Raw genomic sequence first — 23,052 nt, 5'->3', positions numbered from 1 at the left:
TCTGTGAGAACCTCTCACAGCAGTGGCAGTGAAGAGAGGAACTACAAATGGGGCAAAAAAGGCCTTTCTTACTCCTCCCTAGCCACTCTGGACCCAGAAAGATGCCAACGGTACTGCACATGTAGAACATACCTGAAAGGGCTGTACAAGTGCTGTGTAATGTGTATATACAGCTTGACTGTCCTTGCATTTCATCAACGGTTTCCACTACAGTTCTTGTTTGTCTCTTCCTGCCTTGGGATTTCATTAAATAGAACTCATGAAGGATTTTAAACATAAGAGGTACCACATAAAATACTTTTTTCTTTCCTTAAGTCAAATTATTTATTTTTCCTTTCTTGCTCTGTTCTTAGGTAAATTCATGTTGGCTCTGCTGTGACACAAAGGGCGTAAGAAAAAGCAGACCCAAATCTCAAGGCCATCATCTTTGGTCCTTTACCAGAACTATTTATTTTTCTTGTTATTCAAGTGCCTGTCCACATAGTTCTGCTTCAAACTATTCAAAGCTGCTGTGCATAATGGAAATATTTCTTGAATATAGAAAACACTCAAATGTGTTATATCTTGAAACCAGTATTTTCTCACATAAAAAGTGCCAAGACTCTGGCGTGACACAAGTCACTTTTCTTCAATAATCTTAAAAATCATGAACAATCTGAAGGGGCTAAATGAGCAACATTGCAACTCATGCTGAGAGAGGAAAGTTTCTTCTCTGTTGTGTTTTACTGAAGAGTTTGTATAGGAATATTCTGTTGGTCATTGTATCCTGCTGCTAATGCATTTTGTCTTGCTTTTCTTATTTTTTGATAGACAAAAGAGATCCCAGTACAGTCTGAGAGGCCCAGCTACCCACCTCCACTCTTGCTCTCACCATGTGTTAATTATGGGGGCTGTGGATTGGTTCTTCACTATCAAGATCCCCGAATACCTCCAGCGACTCGCAGGGCATGTGAGCAGCAACACCACTCAGTAAGTTTCTCACTGTCTCTCATTTCACAAGAGCACAGATTTTCTCGTGGCATGGTGATCACAGGAGAAACAGATCACAATGCCATCCTCAGCAGTAACCAAATCTTTTGTTTCCTAGTTTGTTTTTGGTCACAGATCAAGATTTTGTATTGATTTGAAAATTAGCTGTAGGTCTGGATCGCCTCAATAGTCTCTGTACATTCTCTTTTTCCTTACTATCTGCCTGAAAATGCTGATTTTTCTCTTTGTAGTTGTGTTCTTTTCTTCCTTGCTGTTCCAGTGTCTTCAGTACTGAATTGAACAGAGTGCTACCATGTGAAAATCAAAGCATAGCCAACAGAAATCTGTGCACTGACAGGAAAATTTGCAGTAATTTAAATCTATGGTTGATGAGTTATACTTGAAGTACATATTCTTATATGTTTTAAATTTACTTTGGCAAATACTATTTGTCTATTATACCACTAAGAGGGGAAAAAGGAGATGATTATACATTTGTTTTCAATGATACTGGTGGTCATTCCTTAATTGAAAAAATAAGGTTGCTTGATTGAACTCTTGCTGATTTCTTAGATTAATTTACTTAGATGACCCACATTTAGAGCTCTTTCTAGATCTCTAGTTACTTAAAATTATAAACTTGGATTTGCTCTGTGGAGTCCTATCTGGGGCCTTCAATATAAATGATAGTGACAAAAATGAGAATGTAACTGTCGTCAGCATTATTCTTGTCTCTATTCAGTCTAAGAAAGCTTGTCAACTAATATGTCTGATTTCCACGTCTTACACTGAGTTTTTCTTTCTGTGATCCTGTCTTTGGGAAATGACTTTCCTTCTTCACTCATGGGTTCTATATGCATAGGTAATGTAGTTGTCATGACATCAGGGAAAGCCACTGTATCCAGATTGCATAATTCCAGGTTCCCTGTATGCCTTCTGAGGGCGACAGACAAGCTATTGGCAGGATTCACATTACTATTAAACTGTAAGGGCGAAATCCCAAATGCTGTTGCTTGTGTGCAGTAGTATCTTCTCTCTGGTACACTGCTGTGAAATGGCTTTACATGAGGAGCAGGTTTCTACTGGGGATGAGGCATGTTGGCTGTGAATGTTTTAGGAATGTAATTTTCCCAGGCAAGCATGTGTATTGCAAAAAACATAAAAAATCACCAGAAGTGAAAGTTGTATCTAAGCATGGCTAACACAATGGCAAAGTTGCCTTTTACACACAGCAGGGTCTTGTCTTCCTCATCATGAAGAATAGCTTTGCAGGTTCTGGGAGAAGGAGTTACCTATTTCAAGGGAAAAACTACTTGAAAGAATGATCTTTTTGAAGTGCTTTGGGTTATCTTAGTGGACTGTGCTTGTTCCAGTGCAGTGAGAACACATTTAAATATGGTGAATGTAATTTTAAATACATAATATCTGTTTCTGGCTATAAAGCTATGGCATAAGGAAAGATGCTCATTATTTGAGAAATTATAGCTGAGTTTTTTCAAGAAGCATCTAAGGCTTTCGGACTGTAGAAATCTAATGGAAAATCTATGGTAAAACAAGTAATTTCTAAGCTTCAGGAACATGCTTATCTGCCCATTTATCAGAGTTGGAAGTATTGCAGAATGTTTTTCACTGCAATTTGGACACTGTCCCAGGTTATTTTGGCTTTTCTCCCTAAATTTTCATCATCTGGGTTTCTAATTCTGTGAGGGATTGCTGGGTTTACAACTTTGCTGTTCCTGCTGGAGTGCTGGGGTCAGTTTAACTGGTTGCATTGTAACTCCCACTTTCATTCTGAGTTTCTTTGAAATGCTTTGTCTGTGTGAGTGCAGCATTGTTGCTCTGAGCTTTTGATACCTCCCTGAGCAATTTGTTTAGCTATGAAGAAAGGTGTTAGAATAGAATGTGTCCTGAGTTAAAGTATATAATCCTGTGTGTTTAGTCTGTGCTTTTGCTTTTTCATTCTTTTTGTATCTTGCACCTTTTAGTTTCTTTTTACATTATTAGAAACATTTTGTTTAGTCTGACATGAAATACACCTCTTGTTTCTGAAATTCATTCAAGTTTACATAGTGTAAGTACATGTACAAGAGAAAAGTAGATGAGAGAACAGAAAATTCATTCAAACAAGCAGTGCAAATAAGTATATTTGAGCTATAGGTTTGAAAAAACACCTGTGCTTAGAGCAAAGCAGAGTCTTGCTTTGTATCAAAGCCTATTTTGTTTGTGCACAAGTACAGAAGTACTTAATTGTTGCTGTGGATGGTGTAACATAAGTGAAAATAGGATAGTTCCTTTTTTCCTGACAGTGTATGAGCGTGATTACTGCTATGTAGTTATGAATGACAGCATACACAGAAGTTAAATCTGTTTTCTGTACTGAAAGCTTCATCCTGCCATCTTAATTTAGGCAATACTTCTTTAGAAGGCTGTGAAATTTCTTCCCTACAAGTTGAAATCTGTAAGAATATCCTTGGGAATACTCAGGATTTTCTCAGAGTAATTTCTGCAACACAAGAATTATTTTTCCAATGTAACTCATTTGAAGCAGTGACTACCTGGAATTTGACAATCCTGCATGTACTACTTAAACCAGATAGACAGCTTCAACCGAAATGCGTGGTCCTAAAATTGCTTTGTCTAGTGGTTATTTGCTACTCATTTACCACAGTGTGTGGTATAAACTATAATGCGGGGTTTCTTTCTTCCAGGGTTTCCCTGGACAAAACTATGTTTGCATGGCCGTAACTATCCTAATACTTCCTCTTTTAAGAAAGATGGGAATTTTTCTCATCCCACAGTATTTTCTAGAATTTATTTGATAACAGCTAATACAATAGTAACACTACAGCTAAACTGTGGGGAAAAGATGAGAGAAGGGAACTTTATTAAATGCATAATTCCTGTCACATCAAAACACATTACAGATGTTACATGTATTCAAACTGGAACAGCTTCACCTGTCAGGTCGATGTGTACCAGGTTTATCTGGGGTTCTTTAGTACAGAGAGTGTGATGCCTGCTGATATCTTTTGGAGCACTTTGTTCCTTAGCCCTTTGAAAATCTGTTTTGTTTCTGCTAATGTTTCTTTTGATTTGTGGGATCTAGAAAGGTTAACACCAATGTTTCTAATGAATGAAGCATCTAAACCACATGCCATAGAAAAGGACGCAAGTTGAAAGACTCGACCAGTGACAATATAAAGCTAAATGTAAGATTTTTTTGTAAACTACTTTTGTATGACTAATAAAAAACTTAACGGCGCAATTATATTTTTATCATGTCACTATTCTTTTGTTTGAAGTGTCTATGAAGCCCATATTGCTGTAATAATGTTTTATTGTTCTGTGCAGCCAGACTATCAGTGGTATGTTCCTGACCAGTTTCCGCCAGATGTGCAGCACAAGGCAAATGGTAAGACAACAGCTGTACAGAGCACATTTTAGACGTTGTGTTTTTTTTTTTTTTTCAAATGAGGGCCTTTGAGGGATGTAGAGTAAACTTTCTTATATATCTCTTGAGTGCTTAAGTGACAGCTTTGCCTCAGAGGGCTGAGGTTGGTTTATGTGCAGCACAGGTGAGGTTTCTAATGTAATACCATCTACATTATGGCTTTCAGCTTCGTTGCAATTTGTAAAATTTCTCTATTATGTGTTGTGAGATCACATATTTGCCTCATTAAACACCTAGGAATAGTCCTAACAAAAAGATATGCTCAGAGTTGTCCTTAGAGCTTCTGTTGCTCCAGCTAGGACTAAATTTAATGATGTGCCAAACCTGGGGGCCAGGATTGGGGAGATTTTAGAAGCCCTTGGCAACAAAGTACAGGCTTTAGGGTGTTGTTTCACCTTCAAGACAAAATGCTCATTGCTATTGTTGATCTGCTCTGATAGTTCAAACTGCCAGGTATGAAAATAAAACCATTCAAATGGATAAAGTTAAGTAGTTGCTGAGTTGTTGGTGTGAACTATCTTTTGGAAATCAGGAGGAATATTTAAGATTGGTACCTGGATTTGAAATGAGACCAAGTTCCTGGGTGTTTTGAAGTACTTATTTCAGATGACTCAAAAGATGCATGTCAGAGAGCACAATGAAGAGGGGATGTTGTTCTGAGTGGGGATCCGCCCCTCCAGATCTTCAGAAACTCTCCTAACCCACGCCTTTTCTCTCAAAAGTAGCTGAGAGTTATGGCACCTAAAATTTTGTGGTTTGCTGTGTTCTCATGTCTCGGCCCTTCTGTAGAAGTGCCATCTCAGATAAATCATCCTGTGCTGCAGGAGAACCAGCAAAGTTTGCTGATGTGCACTGCAGCAGTGTATGCGCTTCATGTGTCTGCCATTTCATTATGTGAGTGGATACCATATGGAGTGACAGGGGCTCATCACCAAAAGATGTTTTGTGACATCTAGAAGGAGAAGATGGCTACAGAGGAACTATTTGCTTATTTATTGTTGTCCACATTTGCACAGAATAGAGGGTAGGGTGGGAATGTAGCTTGCTGAAGTGGAGGATGAGCTTACCATAATTACATGGTGACTGTTTGAAGGGTTCTGATGTGGTTGTAAGGAGAGTAGTGCTGTGACTGCAAGAGAGGATAGGAGATTAATTTTGTAGTTCCTCCCACTTAAATTCAAAGTGATTTACTGCACCCAGAGAATACAGAGAGGATGTTTGTAACAGTGAATAAAACAAGTTTGGCCACCAACTGCAGCTGTGGTCTAGGGCAGTACACTTAGAGGATCTGAAGAAAGAGAGTTCTTCTTTTACCCTGTTTGATTAAAAATCCATGTTCTGTCTTTCTATTAGTGTTCCTTGTCCAGAACAGCTAGATACCTCCTTCTCAACTGGACAGTGAGTTAGACACTTGGAGACTTTTCCCTTCCCTCTTTTTCTTCAGTACTCATAAATCACAGAATCACAGAATGGTAGGGGTTGGGAGGGACCTCTTAGAGATCATTTAGTCCAATCCCCTGCTCAAGGAGCTCCACCTAGATCAGGTCACTCAGGAATGCATCCAGGTGGGTTTTGAAAACCTCCAGAGAAGGAGACTCCATACCCTCCCTGGGCAGCCTGTGCCAGGACTCCCTCACCCTCACAGTAAAGAAGCTTTTCCTTAAGTTCTAGTGGAAGTTTTTTGTGTTTCAGCTTCATCCCATTACCCCTAGTCCAATCACTGAACACTACAGAAAAAAGTATTGCCCCATCCTCTGGACATACACCATTTATATACTTGTAAATATTAATGAGATCTACCCTCAATCTCCCCTTCTCCAGGCTGAACAGTCCCAGTTACTGCAGCCTTTCCTTGTAAGTAAGATGCTCCAGTCCCCTGATCACCTTGGTGTCCCTGTGCTGGACTCTAGAAGTTCTCTTGAGCTGGGGAGCCCAGAACTGGACACAGGACTCCAGATGAGGCCTCATCAGGGAAGAGTAGAGGGAGAACAGAACCTCTCTCAACCTGCTGGCCATACTCTTCTTGATGCACCCCAGGACGCAATTGGCCTTTTTGGACATGAGAGCACATTGCCCTCGTGTTTAGTTTATTATCAGCCCAGACTCCCAGGTCTCTCTCTGCAGAGCTGCTCTCCAGCAGGTCAATCCCAGGCCTGTACTGGTGCATGAGGTTGTTCCTGCTGAAGTGGAGGAGTTTGCACTTGTCTTTGTTGAAACTAATGAGGTTCCTCTCTGCCCAAATAGGAATTCTCAACAAGTCCCATAATAGCACTGTATAGAATGTCTGATTTAAGATTCTCAGGACTCATTCTTTTTGTCTTTACTGATAAAACAGATTATTTTATTAGCCATTGATGAGAGAAGTCAAATTACATCTGTCAACTGAAAGACACTAACCTGGATCTATATATTATATGTAGTCACCTATATTAAGTCTGCATTTAAGTGTTTTGTGAAAGGTTTCAAAGATAAAAATCTCAAGAATACATGATGAAAGCATTCTTGATGTTCCAATTGCCTTGTTGTGTTTTATACGAGTGTGAATTACAATGATAAGTTTAAATGACCTAGTATATGCAACAGCATTCCGACTCTCATTTCTCATCTTTCATTTCCTCATTAGATTATAAACTGACCAACAAATCTTACCTCTTCTGAGATAGGGCCTCATTATTAAAAAAACCTGAAACTAGCAGTGTAACAACTTTTAGGCATGAGGCAGTTTCCTTTAGGAATGCTATTTCAGTAGATTGATGTTTCTAGGGAAAATCTGTAAGTTTTCCTTAACTGAACAAATTTTCCTTTGACACTGGACATTTTTTTTCTTAAGGAATAACAGCAAGATGTTTATGATAGGTTGTAACTTTAGAGCTGAACACAAGTGAAACGAATTGGGAAACTGACTTTATTTTTCTGATAAATCACAAAAAAAGCTAGAAGCTTGAAGAAATCTATGAGAATCTCCGCATCGGTTCTGACTACTTTGCTACAATGTCATTGGAATTGCAAGGACATACAGTCTTGTAGGAGGAATTACTTTTTTTTTCTGGAGTTTTGTATAGATGTACCTAGACTGGATTTTCTTCCCTATTCTCTCCTTTGTGAGGGAGGAAGTTATTTGCACCCAGGTGCTCTGGCATTTGGTTTCTCTAGGTCCTTTTGTAGCCAGCTATAATCATGTTTTCTGCTTCTTGTGTAACCGTATTTGTACTTTTTTTTCTGACTGGCACCACTTTTCTGAGCTGCACCTGTCTTCAAAGTGTCTAACTTAAAGGACAACTGCTTCTATGAAGCATGGTTTGTCTTTCTGTTTCCTGTAAGAAATACTACTTTGCCTGTATCTTTGGAAATAGGGTAATAAATACCTTTTTTTTTTCTTTAAAGTCGGCTACAGAAATTTGACCAATCCCACTGGATCTTGTTTTTCACAGTTTCTACTCCATTCTGTTATTCTTCCCATGAATGTTCTATGTTTTGGTCGTTGGCAGAGGATTGCTTATGCACAAGTCTGAGGAGCAATGTTGCCTCCAGCACTGAACATTTATGATAGTGGGATGTTTTGGATCTGACACTTTTTGGTCTGAGCTCTGTCTGATTAGGCTGGAAATAACTTCATCAGAATACAGAGAGGAATAGAGGGGGGAAATGAGGAGAAAAAAAAATAACATCCCTCCTTGTTCTTTTTTACATTATGCCTTTCTTTACAAAATGAGAATAAACAAGAGATGTTCCAAAGACAATGGCAATTATCTAAGTGAAATCCAATTTATTTTTATGAAGAGAGTGAATCTAAAGGGAACTGCTGAGACTGTAGCCATGAAATATGTCTTTCTGTAAAAAAACTGTCCAGAGTTTGAAGTAGTGAACACCAGTTGCTACACAATCAGGACTACATCAGTTCTCTCCCAAATAATTTGTCAGTTAAGTGAGGTTCAGTGGTATGCTGAACAGTCCTTAGATCTTTTACTAAATCACCTCAAAGCTACCCTACGCCTCTTGTTGGTAATCTGTGTGTTTCTACATTTTGCAACTAGAGTATCTAGGGACCATTTAAGGATTTAATCCTACTGGAAAAAAAGCATACAGAGTTGGTTTTAATGATCCACCTCTCTGTTTTACAGCTAAGTATCTATAGACCAGTTAAGAATGTGGATGAAGAGAAGGGTCTTGTTAGCCCTTGTGGTACATAGGATTGAAGTTGCTCTCTAGAGTTAGTTATTCCCAGAGTTGCCACAGGCTGACTGAAGCATGAGGGAGCAGTCCTCAGCTTTAAAATCACATCAGTGTGCCTTAGAACACAGAGTTCAGAGCGTGACATAACTGGATACTCAAGTGCCTTATCCCTGTCTTGGTTCATGTGGGACATGGAAATATGATAATAGGAGCGTTTGGAGGTGATTAAACACAACCAGCAATCCCAGTATGTCTGGTTACATTTATTTAACATTTTTGCTTCTCTCTATGCCTAAATAAGTAAAATAAAAACTACTGGCTTTATGGCATCCACAAAGCTGTTCTGTGAATAAGATTTGACCTTTCTTTATATTCAGAAACGAAGATTTAAATTATTTTATAATTTGAGGGGTTTTTTTTTTGGTCCAGTTGCCCACAGTTCTTGTTGAATTACCTTCTTTAACCAGAAGTTGATGATCCCACCTGATGGCCTAAAGCCACTCAATTTGTTTCTAAAAACATGTCTCTGGCTTTAGGGAGTTAACTTAAAAGTTAATAAAGAACCATTCAGGCCCTTTGGTTTTGGGACACTAGAAATGGTTTTAGTAGGCTTCATAGGTTAAAAAACACGGCCTCTCCTTTGGTAAGCATGGATACAACTTTTTTCCACTACCACTGGGATCCAAACTGAATTCAGTAATATTCAACAAGAGGTTTGCAAACAGGAGGGTGTGAGCTGTATCCAGGTTTATTGGTCTGATTTTATTAGCATTTTCTTCTCAATTTGTAGTTAGAAAGTTTCATGTTGCACCCCTTGTTAAATTGCTTAAAAACTTGGATAACTCAGCCAGGGCACAACTTGTCTATGAATGTAAGTATTTCTTTTCCAGATCTTCACAAACATGAAATACTCTAGCTGAAAGCAGGAGGGACAAAGAGATAGATAGGAACATCACTCTGGTGGTCCTTATAGGGCAACTCCCTGTTTGCAAAGCAGGATATGTGGAAATGCAAAGATGCTTCATTGAAGGTCACAATAAAGAGAGCAGGGCAATGTCGAAAGGTAAGCGATGGGAGGCCGGTAGAGGTGAAGGAAGATAATGAGATGATGTCTCACTGCACTGGCAGTGTATTTCCAAGAGAATAATTTCCCATCTGCTTCTGGACTGGTTCCTCCCCAGGTACTTTGCTGTGCAGAAAGCTTGGTCTTGAGCTTAAATTCTTCCAGCTTAGCCTTGTTTGACTAGCAACACTGCCTTCGGAGGGGCATTAGCTTCTAAGTCTCTTTGTGCTCTATCACTCAGCGCTCCTGGAACTGGTTTCAGATCTTTTCATTCTTGACTGTGGTGTTTTGGGGATGTTGTTGTTTGGGTTTGGGTTTTTGTTGTTTTGTTGTTTTGGTTTTTTGCTTGTTTTTTTTCTTTCTTTTTAAGAAGCATGGCAGAAAGATTTCCAGCAAGTGTACTTAATGTCACCTTATGTAGCAAGCAGTGTTGAATTCCTTGTTTATCCAACTGTTCAAAATTGAAAAGACAGGTGGAAAAAAGGTTTAATTTCGGAGGTTTTCCCTGAACCCAGTTTTTTAATGAAAAAATATCTGGAAAAGAGGTTTATTGCTCAAAGCCTACTCAAAGCAAGAACCCTTTTGCATGTCACAACTGCTGGCATGTATTTATTTTTTCACTTCCAAGATTCATCTTACTTTGTTTACTTAGCAGAAGTACATATATTTAAGAACCACAGTTATGTCCCCAGAATATCAGGTCAAACTATTGGATTTCTTTGACCTAAAGTGTACATTTTTATTTATTTTGCGTACAGTTATGCCCAGCACAGGGAGAAACCAAAACATAGTCCTTCACTTACCTCTCAGTTCAAGGGGTAGTTCTGGAGGCTTGTGGGAGAGGCAAGAGCAGCTGGTCACCACCTTGGCATGCCTAGGGAAAACAGAAATCAACCTTCAAAGCTTTAAAGATGTCCAGATTGAACATATTAAGAAGCATGATGTGTCTGCGTACTTTCATTATAATATCATCTCTTGCTCCCTTCCACATTGCTGCTTTCCAGATTCTTGCCCTCAAGGTACCTACTTTGCTGCTAATGTTGTTATAATTACAGCTAATTGGAAGAGGAGGGAGAAGTGTGGGGGTTTCCACTGAAAGCAATGACATCTGTAGGGAGAGGGGGGAAAAAGGAAAAACTGAAAAATGGTTTTCTGGAGATGTTCAATGGAAACCAGATAGGGAAAAAAAAGCCAATTAATTAATATCTTAATTTTCCTGGAAAAAATCCCAGCCCCCAAATGTTTTTTGGTATCAGCCTGTCCTCAGTGCATACATTGTGTTAGAAATTTTCAGTGCTCCCAACTAGTCAAGGCAGATTTAATTAGCAGCTCTCGCCATCCCCAATGGGAATGAAAATGTGATTATTTTCGGGACTTTTACTGATATAACTTGATTTCTGCTACTGCAATGTAACAAAAGGGCCATTAGCACGTTTTTAATTTCTAACTCCAGAACATAAGAAGTTGCTTTTTTAGAAAGGTATTGCTTTTAAAAGTCAACTTGAGATAAAGATCACAGAACATGTTGTATTTTTTTTTTTCTGAGTGCCAGGCAGAAAAGTCCCATGTGAAGAGGAATAGTATATGTAAGCTGCATGATTTGATCATTTATTCCTATGAAACAGTCTATCAGGATTTATCATTAAGTACTTGTTTAGATTTTAAATGGCTTCACATATACTGACTTGTTTTTCTTTTGAGAATGAAACATAGGAAGAATCGAAGCATTTAAGGGAACTTACCTGAAAAGGAATGCCAGTCGTGGTCTGGTGATAGGTGATGTGATGGCTGTTTTGATTAAATCATCCTCTTTCCTGGTGACTTGATGGAGCATCCATCTGCTATGTGGAAATACCCTTAGTTCCCTGTTGATCATCTAAGAGTGATGTACAGACGCATTACGTGACATTTGCTTGTTAAAGTAGCAGCCACGTGCTACCTACCAACCTTTATTATATGGAATCCGCCTTCCTTTGCCTGTTGCATGTGTTTTAAATGTAAAATTACTGTGTGCTGGGCTCTGAAGTACTGCAGAGTATCCAGGAGGTTTTCTGAATAGTTAATGCTGTCCTAGGGGAGAGAAAGAGACTCTCTTTTTTTGGGATCCACATGTTATATCATATTTGGCTTTCTTCTCTGGCAAACTGTGCCTGGAATGCCATGGTATCTCGGGTTTGCACCAGGTGGGCAAGAACTTTTAAATGCCAAAAGCATTTTGTCATAAGCAGGATGACCTCAGTGTGTCCGAGCAGGACTCAAGACTGGGAAAGAATAAAAATAATTGAAGGGCATTGCCACAGCATAGCTGCCTGAGGTGTCTGAACAGCCAAGTCCTCTATGTGTTTTTTGGTTTTTTTTTTTCTCTGAATGATATTGTCATATGAACACCAACATTTGATGTGAAGCTGGAAAGCACAATTCTTGTTAGAAAAGTTTTGTTTCACCCTCTTGGTTGTTTTAGGACACTATTTACATTAAATGAACACACAAATTTATCGTTTTTGCGCAAAGAACTAGTCTGCTAATTGTTGCTCTTCCTGGCCTTTGTGAACAAATAACTTTATCTCTGCTATTACCTGCAAGGAGTATTACCAAAATTATGTCACCAAGAGTGTGACCACAGTGTCTCTGAAACTAGATGATTCATGGTACTGCCGCATGCTGCAAATGTAGATCTTTTGGATTAAGTTTTCTTTCACGTACATTTGGATAACATCGGCACTGTGGAAACTTAATTTAATCCGCCACCAACCAGAAACATTACAAACAGAAGACTTACCCAGCTGAAAACAATACAGAGCAGGACAATGAAGAAGGGTATGACCAGCCCTTGAAGTCCCCTTCCCCCCACCCCTTCCCTCTTCCCAGGCTCAGGCACTTCATCCTGGTATCTTCCCCCTCTGAACAGCACAGATGGGAAGGGAGGGAGGAGTGAAGTCAGTCCTGTTCCAATGGCTCCTGCCTCTTGTCTCTCCTTAGGGCAGGTGGGCTCCTCACTGGTCCTTCCTGCTCCAGCACAGGGTCCCTCACAGTCTGGGCAGCCCTGCACAGGCCACTCTGATGTGCGTTCATCCGGAGGGTTCAGGTCCTCTCCACCTCTCGTGTGGGTCTGCTCTGTGGCCCACAGGCTCTCCAGCACGATCTGCGCCATGGGCACCTCCTCATACAGTCTCTCGCTCGTCTGGGCTCACTCACCTGGAGCTGCTTGTGGCTCTCAGTCCTGCCATTGCCCTCCATGGGTTGCAAACACACAGCCTGCGTTCTTGCCATGGGTTGCAGAGGGGTCTCAAATCCAGCATATCTCCTCCCTTCTTCCCTTGCTGACTGTGGGGTCCATGTAGTTAACTCCACCTTGTCACATCCTTCCACCTCCTCCCACATACTACAAATTTCCATTCTTAAAATAGTGATGGCAGAGGTGCCAGTCTGGCCTGGCCAGACTGGAGGTGGACCCACCTCGGAGCCAGGTGAAGTTTCAAGAGCTGTTTACCAAGGCACAGCACTACATCCCCTTCCCCTTGTTACCAAGCACAAGTGGCTCCACACAAACCCATCACAGAAGTGAATGATGGGATTACTGTGCAATTTTCCTAGGCAAATTCAAAACCCTGCTGAAAATATTTCACTCAAATGTTTCCCTTGTAAGCTAAATACCATGTGCACTTGCTTGTGTGCTACTAGAGATGTGTTACAGCATTTCCATAATATTTTGAAACTTCAGGAAGGAAGTATTTGTTAGACCAGCAATCATGTATTTCCCTACTTTGATTTGATTTTGTTTTCCTAGCTCAATTGAGTTACTATCAAACATGTCTTTGAACCACAGACACTTACTTAGCAGTAGGTATTACTACCTAATTCTTCCATCTGTCATACTAATCTACTCTCTCGGGTACATCTAATGCTAGTGTACACCTATGAGCCCTGCTCAATGTCAGCTGTTCTTTTTAGAGGTCTAGAGAGATTTTATGTGCAGGCTTTAGGTTACTCGACAGTATTGTTTGCCTTGTATCAACAATCAGGATGAGGTGAATGTTGAGAGAGTGAGTGCTTACAAGTGCACTGGATGATATCCCTACCCTCTTTTGCTTCTTCACACTTACTGTCATTTGTGTCGAATTGCTTTCAGGTTTGTAATGATGTCAAGAATTGGCTCGGGAGGTGTGTGTGTATGTGTTACAAAATAGAGAAATTAATCATAAGTAAGTTATATTTCCCAATGTCAAAATAATTTATATTGATATACTTTTGCAGATTCATCCTTGGAGAAGAGAGCGCATCGCTGACAGCCTATGACCTGGAGAAGTGTAGACCAAAGGCTGCAAGCTAGTCTTGCAACTTCATTATTCTGTTTTGTTCTGGGTTTGGATTTTTTGCCCCTAGCTCCTTATCTCTTCAATGCATGTTATTTGTGCCTGGTGAAATTCCTGTGAGGACAATAGAAAAGCAGATCATACAGGCTAGTGATCCTCAAAATCCAGTTAGGCTCTGCTGGGAAGCATTATTGCCCTTTGTTCTGAAGATGCTGTTTGTGCTGCCTATGAGAATCTGTTAAAAAGCCTTAGGAGAAAAGATGCAGCTATTGCTGGGGTTTCAGAGAGAGTCACATCTGGTTTGAATTCAAGAGCTTATAAGGCCAATAGCCTTGTGATATTTTTTTTGTTGTTTGAGAATTATAGTCTTTTTTATTTGATTCCAGGGAATAATTTGTTGATATAACATCTTGAATTCTGTACTCTTTTTCTAGATTGTTTAGTAAAAAGGAAATCTGCTTCACCATTTTAACATATTTGTGTGATTGCAAGCAGGGTACCACCAATGCCAGGCCACGTAGAAGGTGCCTACTCCCCTTCTTGAGCCAAGGCCAGCTCCCTTTTGTTTTGGCTCCAGAATGATATGAAAACTGTGATCACAGGGGGTTTCTTTTCTGTGTATACTTACTTGTATCAGAATAATTTTAGTAGAAATATTGAATGGGTTTAACTTCACAGTGAAAATGCCTTTCAATTTCCTAATGATTCTTGTACTGAATTGGAACAACATTGTGTAACATCAAACCTGAGAATAAAATCTGGCTTTTTCAATGAAATTGTATCTGGATCATGAAATTTTCTTGGAAAGTTGTGGTGAATATATGTTCAGCAAACATTACTATATAATCTACTTTCGACATTGTCTCTTCCCTTTAGGCTTTTCTGAGGGCAGTGGTTGGGAGACAGGTACCTGAACCTGCTGGGATCCCACCTGAAAGAAAAAAAAGAGAGATTTTTGCACCATAGTGCCACAAGATATTCTGTGTGCTTTCCTTATAGCTCAGAAGCAGTTAGTATGAATTCAAGTTCCCAGACAAACATCTTTTGAGCTATGCAAAGGCAGAGTCATCAGTTACAAGATCACCTGCATGTGTCATTTCTGCTTTTAGAACAAGTATTTCCATTCCCATGGATATACAAAGGCCTATGCATTAAAATAATAACCTCACAGGACTAGACATGTTCAGCATTTGATTTTGGACACAATAGGGAACAGCCCATGGGAAAGAATTTTTCTGCTGTTGCAGTTTACAGCGACACTGCTTTTTCCTACATTGATCAAAGAAACAACACTCCGAATTTATAATACAGACTCTGGAAGAACATGAGCAAAGCACCAAGTGAACCAGCCACTGCACAGAAACTGCTTTTTCATCAACTATTGGAACTTAGAGTTTGACTGCAACGTTAGCTTCGGAACAAACTCCCGAGTCGCTGACAGAGAGATAGGAGATTTTATGTCTGCATGAATTTGAAGCTGGCTTACAGATGCTATAGCAGGAGATAGTTTAACCAGCAAACAGCATAACCACGCTCCTCCTGATTAGAGATTTGGCTAATAAGGGTGAGATCATGGAAAATGCTAATGCAGTGCCATTGGAAAATCCAATTATAATCTAACCTAATTGAATGCGAGATCTCAGCAGGTGACCAGTGCTGTGGGCAGAGCATCCCACACTCAAAGATGTCAGTGAATTCTCAAAACAGACAAGCTTCTGTGTGCTTGATGGGGGAGGAAACAAGCCCCCACTTCATACATTGCCACTGTTTTCCCTAACTAACTGTGAAGGTTTGTGCCTTCCATTTGCAGTGCTTAACTCATTATCTGACAACTTGTGCAAGCATTATCCAGCCCAGGCTGATTCAACGTGGGCCATTCACACTAAAAGAACAGAGTTTGCAGGGCTATCTTTATTTATTTTTTTTCTCTGTTTAGACACAGGCTCTTAATGTTTGTCTGGCTTGGGCACAAGACCAGAAACTTTGACTCACACAAATCCTAATCGTGATAAGTGTGGGGTGTTCCTTATGATACAGAATTTGTATCTTTTAAAATGCATGTAAAATGCCTGTACAGTTGATTTTTCTCTTAATTTTCTTGTAATTATGTATTTTTCCCAAATGCAGGTGCTGTCATAGTTTTGAATTATCAGACTCAGCTGCCCCTAATGGATATGCTTCCTGCAGTGACCCAGAAAAGTTTGAGGGAGTGAGTTATTTTAGTTAAAGTCAACCACAGTACTCGTAACAGGCATTTTGCCTTCCTCAGGCTTGGCTGAAACTAGATATCAGCATTTGCAGATCTACCTCTTGGCTTTTTAAAAAACCTTCTGTCACTTCCCAGACTTTGTTACATATTTTATTTAGCAGACGCCTGACACAAATTTGCCATCTGATTCTTCCTAATTAGCATTGTCTGATATTTTTTTGTATCAGTGGTGAGTGGACCAGTTTCATGATAAGGGCTGCAAATATGTTTGTGGAAGGCCTTTTCTTTTTTCTTTCCTTTTCTTATAGGAGCTGCTCAGGATTTTGAAATTATTGGAATTACTGTGCACGTAGCAAGAGGAGCAATTCACATACAGAGTAACTTCTCACACTGGATCAGGCAGTTACTGAATACCCAAAGCTGTAACAACAGTAATGAGCTACAACCCATGGATTTTGCCCACCGATTTTCTCTGTCATGGTGGCTTAGGGAAACAAGGTAAGCATCAAGCCATTTTCTGTCACAACTTTTCAGCAGTTTAAGGGACTGTTTTCACTTGTCTAACAGAAAGGCATGTGTATCCTGCATCAATGCTGGCCAGTCTGACCATCAGAGGAGATATATTGAGAACACTTGACTCGTACCCCTGTGCAGCTGTGGTATAAGGACTTGACTGCCATATTAAAAATGCTTACAAGGTAATGAACTTCTAGAAATATTGTAAGGAAGTGACCTATAATGAAGCTAACTCAGCCTGTTAAAATGATGAATGGGGAGAGGAGAGATGGTTGTCCAGAACTGGTTTGTGATCAGCCCATGGAAAGCCTTGTTGCATCTGGTAGGAGTGCATGTGTTTGTTTGCAGTGTTATATACTAAAGATGTCATGGAGAAATTTTCATTTCTATGAATGACAGCAAGTCTTTGTATGTCAAGTTATCTGTCTACAACATTATTTTACATTATTTTTGGCATTATATGCTTTATTAGCTAAATGATATTTTGATTACCATAACAGTCATAATCCAACATAAAAATTAGAAGCACGTTTAAACTCATGGAGTCATTGATGCAAACGAGATACTTACAAGCTTAGGGTCCTCAGGGAATTTTGTCCCATCCTTTTTGTTTCTCTTTTGCTTTCAGTTGTGGAGCTAGCAGATGTGACGCTAGCATTTAGCTAACTTGAACTTTTTTGTTTTGATTCACCAATATTTTAGTTCACAAGTGTTTTAAGCTCTGTGCCGAGTCAAAACTTTATGGTTTAAAGTTGCCTTTTTCTTCTGATGGCCTGAAGTGCTATTGGTGACAGTTGTGCCAGTGTTTATTTGATTCTATTTGTAGAGATAGTTCTTTCTGCTCTTACATACAGCTAACTTGTGGCATGACATGAAGATTTCATGAGTGACAAGTAAGATGTCACTAAATAGCATCCTTCCTTAGTCTCAGGCTGTCATTTGTTTTAAGAAGGAGAAATTGCTGCTTTGAAATTGCTGGTAAAATCTGGGAGCTGTTTTAATTACCTCAGAAACTCTGGATACAAGAGGAAGTGGATTCATGATAATGCTTAGGGAAAGCACATGGGATGCCCCAAATACACACCTACACTATCCTATAATAGGAAAATTCAACATCACAGGTGTGGATGATTTCATAGATTACAAGCAAAATCCTGGATAACCTTACTTTTTTCCTTGAATCCATTCACTATTTTTTTTATCTTTCAAATCATGACTATTAGATTTCTTGTCCAAATAATAAGCCAAATAATAACCTCCCACATAATATTTCACTCTTTCAGGCTCTTCCAGTTTTTCCTGTCTTTCCTCTTGCTTTCTAGCATTGCTTTCTGCATCCTAAATGAGATGATGTTGCTATTGCAGTCTTCAGCTTCTGACTGTCTTTAAATCTCTCCTGTAACTACAATTTCCAAGTTCAACTCTGTATAACTGGTTTCTAAACTTTTTTTATTTGCAATGGCCTTTCAAATTCTGGTATACCATTCTTGTCTTTATTAATGTCTACGGGAAGGTCAGGGCTTTGTTTTCTAGATCTGCTGTCAAGGACTGCCATTCTACAGTCCAGCAAGGGAGATTAATGAGTTATCCACTGCAATGCAAAGTATTGTTATAAATAGACTTGTGAGTTATAGTAAGAACACATCATCAACAAATATATTTTCTTCTGAGATGAAATGAATGATATAAATAGTAGAACTAGAAATGCATGGTGAATGTTGTGGATGAAAGAACACACTGGCTCTGGTTCCCCACACCCAGAGAATTGCCCTTTAGCTCCACCTCATACTTCCAGCTTCCTGCCAGTCATTGCTCCACCAGCATTTCACTTTCCATGTTTTGGGTGAAATAGGATGATGAGATGTCTAACGTTTCTGATTTTCATCCCCCTGTCCTTTTCTGCAGTCAAGAATAGAATGGGAAAAAGCTGGTGTTCTGTGATGATAACTTTTGGTCAAGTAAACTCATCTGCTCCAGCTCTCCTTTTTCTCCCTATAACAGACTGGGGACACAGCCTTACTTTAATGAGCTGGAAATTCAGCCTTGTCCATACCACCCTGTGCTGTGTTTAGAGGATATTTCTAGTCAAGTTGAGGTTCTCTCATTTAAAAGCATAAATCTTGACATTTTAAAAATGATTTCTGTATTTTAACTTTGTTGTAAGAATGACAAAAGAATTTATCTGGGTTTTGCAGATTCCAGTTTAAAGGTCTGCAAGACACCATGGGGTGGAAAGTATTTTTTTGATTAATAGAACGCCTTCCCACCAGGAGCCAGGATGCTGGCTAATGCTGTGTTTTCACTTACAGCAGCAACAGCCTTGCTTCCACCTGCCCTATAAACAGGGAACACCCAGGTGCTTCCTGTGCAAGGGCTGCTTATGGAAGAGCAAAGGGTCCACACTGGCCACCAACCGTGAAGTGGGCTGGCAGTGGTGAGAGCAGGGCTGAGGGCAGGCAGGTAGGGTACATGATAGGGTACAACTCCTCATACAATGTGTTGATCACTGTAGGAGTCAAGATCTTGCAAGACTGAGACCATAGATTGCAACTTTTTTTGTCTAACGGGAGGTATCAAACCAAGGGGGGTCTGGGACTCTTCCTACGGCCAGGGGAAGGGATTTGGAGAAGGGAGTTCTCATGGAGCAAATGCAGGATGTGTGCTGATAATGTTTGTTTTGTATTGCATGACCTGCTTAAGAGAAAGGTGATGGCTTTCATGAAGGGTAAAGCTCCTTTGTTGACATTTTCATCATCAGGTTGGTTTCTTCCACTCAATTATTTAGTTTAGTTGAGAAGCGAGAGGGAGATGTTTTAGTTTTCTTGGAGGAAGTTTTCATTTTGTGCTTCTCTGTGTTCAGGCATCCTATGTCTCAGTTCTTAGTTCTGTAAATTCTAAGTTAATCCATTTAAGTCAGTGGCATTACCCTGCAGGGCTGGCACACAGGTGGTTCCTTAGCAAGTTATTCACAAAACTAGCTATCTCTTTGACTAAATATAGCAGTCACTTAAAACCATTACTAGAGGCTAGGCATAAAGCACCAGCCAGAATATTTCTCTACACTAAAATTCGGGAAAGAGATGCATTTTTCTGAAGACTGAAATAGGAACTGAACTTCTTGCAATTCAATTATTTTTCCCTCTTTCTGTGTAATGCCAAATTTGCACCCTGTCCTTTCTAGTCGTGATCCAGTATAGAATGTGTAGAAATAAAATGTCAAAAGATGTACTGAATGGAAGCACTAGTAATAGTACCACAAAAACATGATCATTGACACCAAAGAGTAGGATATTTCAAACGAAAGCTTTTCTACATAAATGACCTGTTCAGACACCAAAGCAGCTTTGGAGGGGCAACCAGTGTCCTCATATTTTCATCTTTCTTTTAGGAAAGATCATTATGACCATACAGGAGCAAAGCTGATCACACACGAACTGATATAACAATGTTTTCTTACATTGACAGTAGCAAGGGAGGAATTAGTTTATTCCCTATTAAAATTGATCTGCGGTCAAGAGTTAGTAAATGTGGGGATACCAAACAGGGAACTCAAGGCCTCCAGTGATAGCTTGCTCAAGAAGGGAAGGGAACTCGCTAAAATCAAGTTTGAGGCATGAACATTTCATTGCAGTCAGCTAAAAGCAGGCATAAGTCTAGCTTAGTAATGCCAACTAAATTGGTTGCTCACAGGAATTGTTCCTAAGACTGAATAGTGGCAATTAAAATTCAAAGCGTGTGTGTGATGTTGTTATGTTCATGACTTCTGAAGGGACATCTGACCTCCCTGAGGACCTGGGTGTGGTTGGCTCAAAGTGCTGTAGCTACTTTTCTATTTCTATCTGATAAATTAATAACTCAGGACTTTGAAACAGCTAAGAAAAAGCTGCAAAACCAGAAAACCTCACCGCCAAATCAAACCCCCTGCGTTAGAGGGTGACCTCTGTGAACTACAATTCTGCATCACAAGATACCTGTTGGGCAACTGCAAAAAATATCCCCAGAATGAAAAAAAAAAGAAGAAGAAAAAAAAGCAATTATTCTGAATGTGCTGTTAATTTATTAGTATTCCCATGGGGAGCCTTAGACAGTGCTACTATTCACAAGCTTGCCATAACTTCCTACTGTTCCACAGATGCTTGTGACAGGCTCTACTTTTCATGCTCGTTCCTCTGAAGTCCTTTACTTTGGAGGCATGACAAACCATCTAGTTGTATTTTATGAGTCTAATGAGTTTTATGGAAAGTAAAATTCCCACTGGAAGTAAACTTGGAAAAGTGGTCCTGTACTGCCAGGAAACTTTTCTGAATAATTGAATTCTTATTATTAGAAGTTTTCAGTTTGAATGCAAACACTCAAGCTCTAGCATGTTGTGAGGCTTCTCTGTATCTGAAGGCACAGATAAGAGATGTGGGAAAGTCAAATAAAAGAAATCTCTGACTAGAACCAGGAAGGGGGAGAATGTTAATAAGGAAGGAACATCCTATATGAGTTTCTTGTTCTGATTCATTCAGCCTATTCCACCCATTTTTTTTTGGTTTCTATATGTAAATATCACTGCTATTTACAAGCAATTCTTCATTTTGTTTTAGAACAGCTTCATCTTACAAAGACTGTAAGCTTTTCTTTGAGAAGAAAGTGATATAGGCATTGCACCCTGACTTAGGTATGCTAGTAGGGTGTAACATTGATGCAGTGCTTCATGAGTACTAAGCAGATGCCATCCATCTGGGTCAATTGTAAAAAACATTATATTTCTGTTCCAGATATCTAAATCTCCATTAAATTCTTCAGACTACTTTAAACTTCTATGAATTAATCTCTAAAATTCTGCAGATTTTCTGCCTCTCAAATCCATCTGCAAAAACCCGGTGGGGCTCTGCAGAGCCAAGCTGATTCTGGCTTTGCTAAACTGCATGGATTTTCTTTGCTATGTAAGAAAAATACATGTAGATGACTCAGATTCTTCCAGATGGTGTAAAGACTCCATGCAGATGGTGATGTTCACAAACACTTGAACACATCCTGGTTTGAGCTCATGCGTGTACTTGCATGTTTATATTATGCACATAGAAAATAAGTGTTCAGTTATGAAGGTTTGAGTGTAAGAGCTAAATATATAAATATAAATGTCCTTTTCTGCAGAAAAAAATCTAGCAGGGTTGCTAAAACTTTTAACCTGTCCATATAAGAAGGATCGGTATGCTGTGTCCCCAGGGGAGAGCATTGTAGTAAGAGAAAATTAAGATTTCTTTTTAACCTGGAGTTCAGCCTTCACCAGACTCTAAGTCTTCTCAGGATGAGAAGCTTTGCCTGTGTTGACAACATACTGTATTTAGGGCTAGCTAAGTCCACTCCCTGCCACCATGCTTGTTTTCTCAATGCCAGGTTTCTGTTTATACACTGCTGAGGGAAAAGTTCATTTCCATTGATTTTTATTTACTCTTTTATTATAAGCATACTTTGAGTTTACCAGAATAGTTTAACTGGACTCCAACAGAAGTGTACTGTTGTTCTACTTCTGTTTTCCCTTTTGGAATGAGAGGCCCCCAGAGCCAAAGCTCTACTGTCTCTTCTCTGTCCACAGGCTGTGGAAAGGCTCATGGTGCACCTCCATGAGCACTGCTGGAGTGGTAATGGGCAGCAAACACCTTGCCCTCTCCTTAGCCTCTTTCACCCAGCAGTGTGAACTGTTTCAGCAGCAGGGAGAAGGTTGGTGAGCAGAGCCAGGCTCACAGCCAACGGGAAGACTGGATTTGTTTGGAAATTACAGTTTCATACAAGCCTGAAAAACCACTCCTGGCAATTTAAACACCTTTCTTTCGTAATGTCTATAAAATGTCATATTTGCCAGCTTCAGTCAAATTTGATACAAGGCCAACAGGTCTCAAGGATGTCAGCTTCCTGTAAGTGGGTAGGTTAGAAAACAGGAGAACCTCTTAGCTCAAGGAAATCTCAGCATGGATTCTGGGCTTATTAAGCATCAGAGAATCCACACAGGACCTAAGCCAGGTGAGACCTGTCCCTAGGAGACACAGCTTCAGCTACCCAGGGCTATGCTGCCTGTTTCAGCTCCATCCCTGGTCCCACAGGTTGCAGTGCTAGAGATTTTTCTGAGTGAGAGAGTCAGGCCATAAAGAATAAACGTGGAATGTGTATGTTATGCACTATGAACACTTCGATAATAATGGCATTAGTTGATACATTTCTTGATATTACAGTCTGCATGGTCTGAGAGTTAGGCATGTTGTCAACTTCTGGCTGAGTGCTTCTACAGACCATACAGGTATTTTTCTGATATATTTATTGAATATTTTGTTTCATGCTCTTCATTTTGTACAGAAACAAGGCAAAATGTCTT

The 23,052-nt window shown here is 39.7% G+C and overlaps 1 protein-coding gene across 1 annotated transcript in view; it reads left to right on the top strand.

The window, feature by feature from the left end:
* TNIP3 (TNFAIP3 interacting protein 3) overlaps positions 1–14,161 on the top strand; it is a 57,555-nt gene extending 43,394 nt beyond the window's left edge. Inside the window, exons 11-13 of the mRNA XM_061993823.1 lie at positions 811–969; positions 4,321–4,381; positions 13,911–14,161. Of these exons, the coding sequence (XP_061849807.1) occupies positions 811–969; positions 4,321–4,381; positions 13,911–13,942 (252 nt within the window). The 3' untranslated portion in view covers positions 13,943–14,161. The remainder of the gene's footprint in view (positions 1–810; positions 970–4,320; positions 4,382–13,910) is intronic.
* The last annotated feature ends 8,891 nt before the right edge of the window (positions 14,162–23,052 follow it).

This window comes from Colius striatus, chromosome 3, assembly GCF_028858725.1.
Source record: "Colius striatus isolate bColStr4 chromosome 3, bColStr4.1.hap1, whole genome shotgun sequence".
NCBI lineage: Eukaryota > Metazoa > Chordata > Aves > Coliiformes > Coliidae > Colius > Colius striatus.
This window is presented reverse-complemented; position numbering and strand designations above follow the sequence as displayed.